Source organism: Suricata suricatta, chromosome 14 (assembly GCF_006229205.1).
Source record: "Suricata suricatta isolate VVHF042 chromosome 14, meerkat_22Aug2017_6uvM2_HiC, whole genome shotgun sequence".
NCBI classification, from domain to species: Eukaryota; Metazoa; Chordata; class Mammalia; order Carnivora; family Herpestidae; genus Suricata; species Suricata suricatta.
Window position 1 is genome coordinate 4,307,713 of NC_043713.1, and position 4,034 is coordinate 4,311,746.

Consider the following 4,034-nt stretch of genomic DNA (forward strand, 5'->3'; position numbering starts at 1 on the left):
GGGGGGGAGCTCGGCCGCCCCGGCCTCAGGCTCCTGCGAGGTTTTGTCCTGACGTTCCCCCTCTCCGAGGAGCCCAGTGCTGACCGGCATCACAGTGATCACCTCGAGCAGGAAGGAAAGCGTCATTTCCTACCGGTTCTCCCTCAATCTGCCACCAAGTCCTGGTTTCCAGCGCACTATCTCTGTGTCACATCTGTACTGAGTGCTGGGGGTGCAGGGGGACGTGAACCCAGTGGCAATCACAGGACGTTGGCTCCATACCCCTGGTGGGGAGCAGCCCCTCCCCCTTGCCCCACACAGGTGGACCCGGGAGGCGCTGAAAGACTGAAGGCCTGAGTGAGAAATCCTGTGTCTGGGTCCCGGGACGGATGAAGCCCCTCACTTCCATGGGAGCCCCCGGGCGGCCTGTGCAGCTGGGAGGCCCCAGGGGGACAGTGCAGGAAAGAGGTGCTTTTGGCGACGCAAACATTCGGCCTGCGGCTGGGGGGATTTGGCTTTTCTGGCACCGTCAAGGCACTGACACAAAATACGCATTGTGGCCCCAAGGCTCGTGTGGACTTTTATGGAATTCTGTAGATGGTGTTTGGAAGTGCCACCGAGGGAAGGAGCCATCTTACCAGCAAGTGCAGCCTCTGTAACCGCTTTGGTAAGAGAGGCAGGTGCCCGTGGCCCAATGTGAGGAGAATTCCGAGTAGCCGAGCATGTTTCCTAGCAGACTACACACAAGTCTTAAGAGAACCCATCAATGTTTGAACATACAGGTATGAAGAAGTGAGCCCACGGAGGAGGGGCCTGAATGGGCTGGACTGGGCTGGGGGAGGGGCCCGTGTGGGGAGCCGGTGGGGGGGTGGGGGGGACTCGGGCAGAGCACGGGGCCAGATGACATCATGAGGGCTTTGCAAAGGTCATGGTTCCACAGTGGAGGGAGCTCCGCCTGTGGGACAGCCCTCGCCACGTGCACCTGTCGGCCCAACTGACGACGGTCCTCAAACTTCCCACGTGTTCGAGATTCCGAAGTACACGGAGGGAAGCTCTTCTGACATCTTTTTGTTTGTTTTGACTTTATTTCACAGATTTTATAAAGGCCTACAACATTAAAGCATAAAATACTAAACTCTTTTTTCTTATTAACATGGTGTAAAGTGTTTAACGACAAAAATTTCTTATCATCAAAGATGATGTTCACTAGAGCCGAAATACGGTCCATGATGGATTCAGCGAGAACCCACGGTATGTTCTAGTCATGATTTTGCCACCAACGGAAACTCTCCACTTCAGTGCGTCTAAATGCAACTACCACCGTGACACTCACTTTCACGAGCTACGTGCCCTTTCCTGTCTTACTCAGCAGACTCGGGAGGAGAGCGGGGGTCTAGACCAGCCTGCAGTGCGCCGGCTCCTCGTCCACCGGGAAGCCCCACGTGCTGAGCCCCGCGGCCCCTCACGACCGATTGTCTTCGATGACAATAGTTCTTCCAGGGAAGGGCTCAAGTTCAACAAATATGTATCGAAATTCATATTCGCCACTTTCTGGGTTCTGAAAAACAAACATATGTCCAGGTGTTACTTCCGTCCGCGGCGCCCACGACCCGCTGCATCCCAGCCCTGCGTCCCCGCGTGGTCCCCCCGTGGTCCCCACACCTCTTTCACTTCGAGATGCACCGTTCCTTGCTTCCCCGGCTCGGAGCCCTGGATGTAGAACTTGACGCGCATGTGCTTCAGCCCGTCCTTGGAGAACTCGATGAAACTGCCAGGGAAACGGAGGGGCGCGGCCTGAGCTCCCTGCGTCTAGAAGCCACCCCAGCCCTCCGCGCGCGCGGCCCGTGGTACCTGACGTGCTGCCTTCGCCCGCGGCGGGTTGTCTCCCCGTAGCCCTTCACGGGCTCGCCGAAGACACTGATCACCTGTGGGACACGCGCGCGGTCACTTCCCGGGGAAACGGTTTTGACAAATCAAGTGACTTTTTGAGAAAAAGGAATCATTAACCCCGTGACCCTTTCAAAACGACAACTCCAACAATGAGAAAACGGGAACAAAGGAATTATGCAACACCCTCCCACAAAGAGACAGACACGGGACTTCACGACGTGACCTGCAGTTACAGAGCAGGGGAGGCTGGAGCCACACTGTCCCTTCTTCCCTCAGAAAATCCAGACAATGAAGGGTTCAATCGGCTGGACATGTTTAGTGACATTTACCTAACGGGGTCTAACACTGAAGGCTACAAGGACCAAGCGATTTTTGTCACGAAACACAGCGAACTCGATCGGGCACAGGGCTGGGCAGCTACCCGGAGGTTCGCGTCACCACTCCGCTTTTGAGAAAGACCTACGTGAACATCTGCTCCGCTGAGAAGAATCCGGAGGATTCTGGCCTTTATGAAGCGGTGGCTGCTTCCTCGCCTTACGCTGTTCTGTCCTATCAAAGGTTTCGCAGGAGCGCCACTCTCACAGAGCAGGGGACCCTGTGACAACCACCTGTTTACAACAGACCGGACCTAGAGGCTCGGAACAATGATTCTGAACGGGAAAACTCACAACGAAGCGGCAATGCAGTTTTTACTGAAGTTCAAGTGTAAATACTTTGGAGCCTTTCCAAGAAAGAACCAGAGCTGGAATCTTCCTCATGCCTGATGCCCTTCCCCTCACTCCGCGCTGGGTCTCCCCGCCTCCTCCTCCTCCGCCGCTCGCACAGACCCAGAACCAAGTACCAGAAGTCCAGAGTTAAGAGATGCCAGAGACCGTGGGCCTGAGGTCTCCTCTCTGACAGGACTGGAGAAACCGCTGGAGCAAGTGGAGCGGGGCCCCAGGGAGACCGGTCAGGGCGGCCCCACACCTGTGCCCTTACTGGGCAGCGCCTGGTCTGCCTTGGGCATCACTCCCGGGTCTGGGCGGAAACCACCCTGACGGTTATGGTGCTGTCTGCCATCTTCCTTCCCAGGCCGAGGATCCAGATTTCAGTGAGTAGTGGTTTTCACTGCAGACGCTTCCCACCCAGCAGGGAGGAAATCTGGCATCTCACAGGCTTTCTGTCTGGGACTGGAGAGCATCCCAGAAAGCCCTCTTTCTGCACAGGACCCCTAACAGAACTGAGGCGACTGTTCCATATGTGTGCCGCCTCCAGGGAACGCTTTGCAGCAGGCTGAGCTTAAGTGCAGAGGCTCTGGCGTCCCATAAACTCGGGCTCCCGCCCTGGCTGGCCCGCTTCCCTCGCAGTGATCTCAGTGGGAATGCCTCACCTCCCGAGTTGGCCTCCCCTTTCTGCAAACGGGATAATACTATCTAACACACGGGGTTTTGGGAGATCCAAGAGGCGATGTGCTGAGCATAGTGCCTGGTGCCTAATGTGCCTTTAGCAGGTGTCAATAATCATGATCAGGAGATCAGGAATCATGCTTTTTAAAAGACTGGAAACTTATCACACAAGTTTAATACTATGGTAAGGTCTAAGCATTTACTGTCTATGGCAACTAGTAAAGTGCCTCTCTTGCATAATTAGGATGAAATCACCCCTAGAGACCTTTGGCGGGGGGGGTCTTAAAGCATGTCAGGTACGGCACAGAGAGCTAATGACAATTCCCGTCCAAGTACTGTGACTTTATCATATAGAGGCCACTAGCCTCAGAACCAAGGTGGGCTCTGCCCACCTCCACCGACCAATATGTTTTCTGGATCCAAAGAGCGTGTGTAACTCAATCCGGAGGACTCACCTCGGGGTGTGATCGGCATTTTTCTAAGGCCTTCCCGTAGATCTTATTAGGGCTGGACGAAGAAAACAGTTCTCTGAAAATCGTGTAAAACAAGCCACCTGAAAATTGTAGACAAGGCAGATCAAGCAAAGCAAGAGCAAGAGCAATGAGAAGTCATGAGGATTTGGGGGCGTTCTACTTGCTGCGTCCGACCTGTGATGCCGACTCCAACGAGCACCACCACCAGGTAGGTGAAATCTCTCCCGGCTTCTTTCACTGCAACGAGAGAGCGCCGCCCGTCACGCGTGCGCCCTGCGCGCTCCGGCGCGGAGCCGGGGACGCGGGA

At 55.4% G+C, this 4,034-nt stretch overlaps 1 protein-coding gene across 1 annotated transcript in view; it reads right to left on the reverse strand.

The window, feature by feature from the left end:
- Positions 1-1,042: 1,042 nt before the first annotated feature.
- TIMM21 (translocase of inner mitochondrial membrane 21) overlaps positions 1,043-4,034 on the reverse strand; it is a 9,279-nt gene continuing 6,287 nt past the window's right edge. Inside the window, exons 2-6 of the mRNA XM_029922424.1 lie at positions 3,902-3,964; positions 3,710-3,807; positions 1,831-1,904; positions 1,642-1,747; positions 1,043-1,537 (exon numbers count right to left, since the gene is read on the reverse strand). Coding sequence (XP_029778284.1) covers positions 1,442-1,537; positions 1,642-1,747; positions 1,831-1,904; positions 3,710-3,807; positions 3,902-3,964 — 437 coding nt within the window. The 3' untranslated portion in view covers positions 1,043-1,441. The remainder of the gene's footprint in view (positions 1,538-1,641; positions 1,748-1,830; positions 1,905-3,709; positions 3,808-3,901; positions 3,965-4,034) is intronic.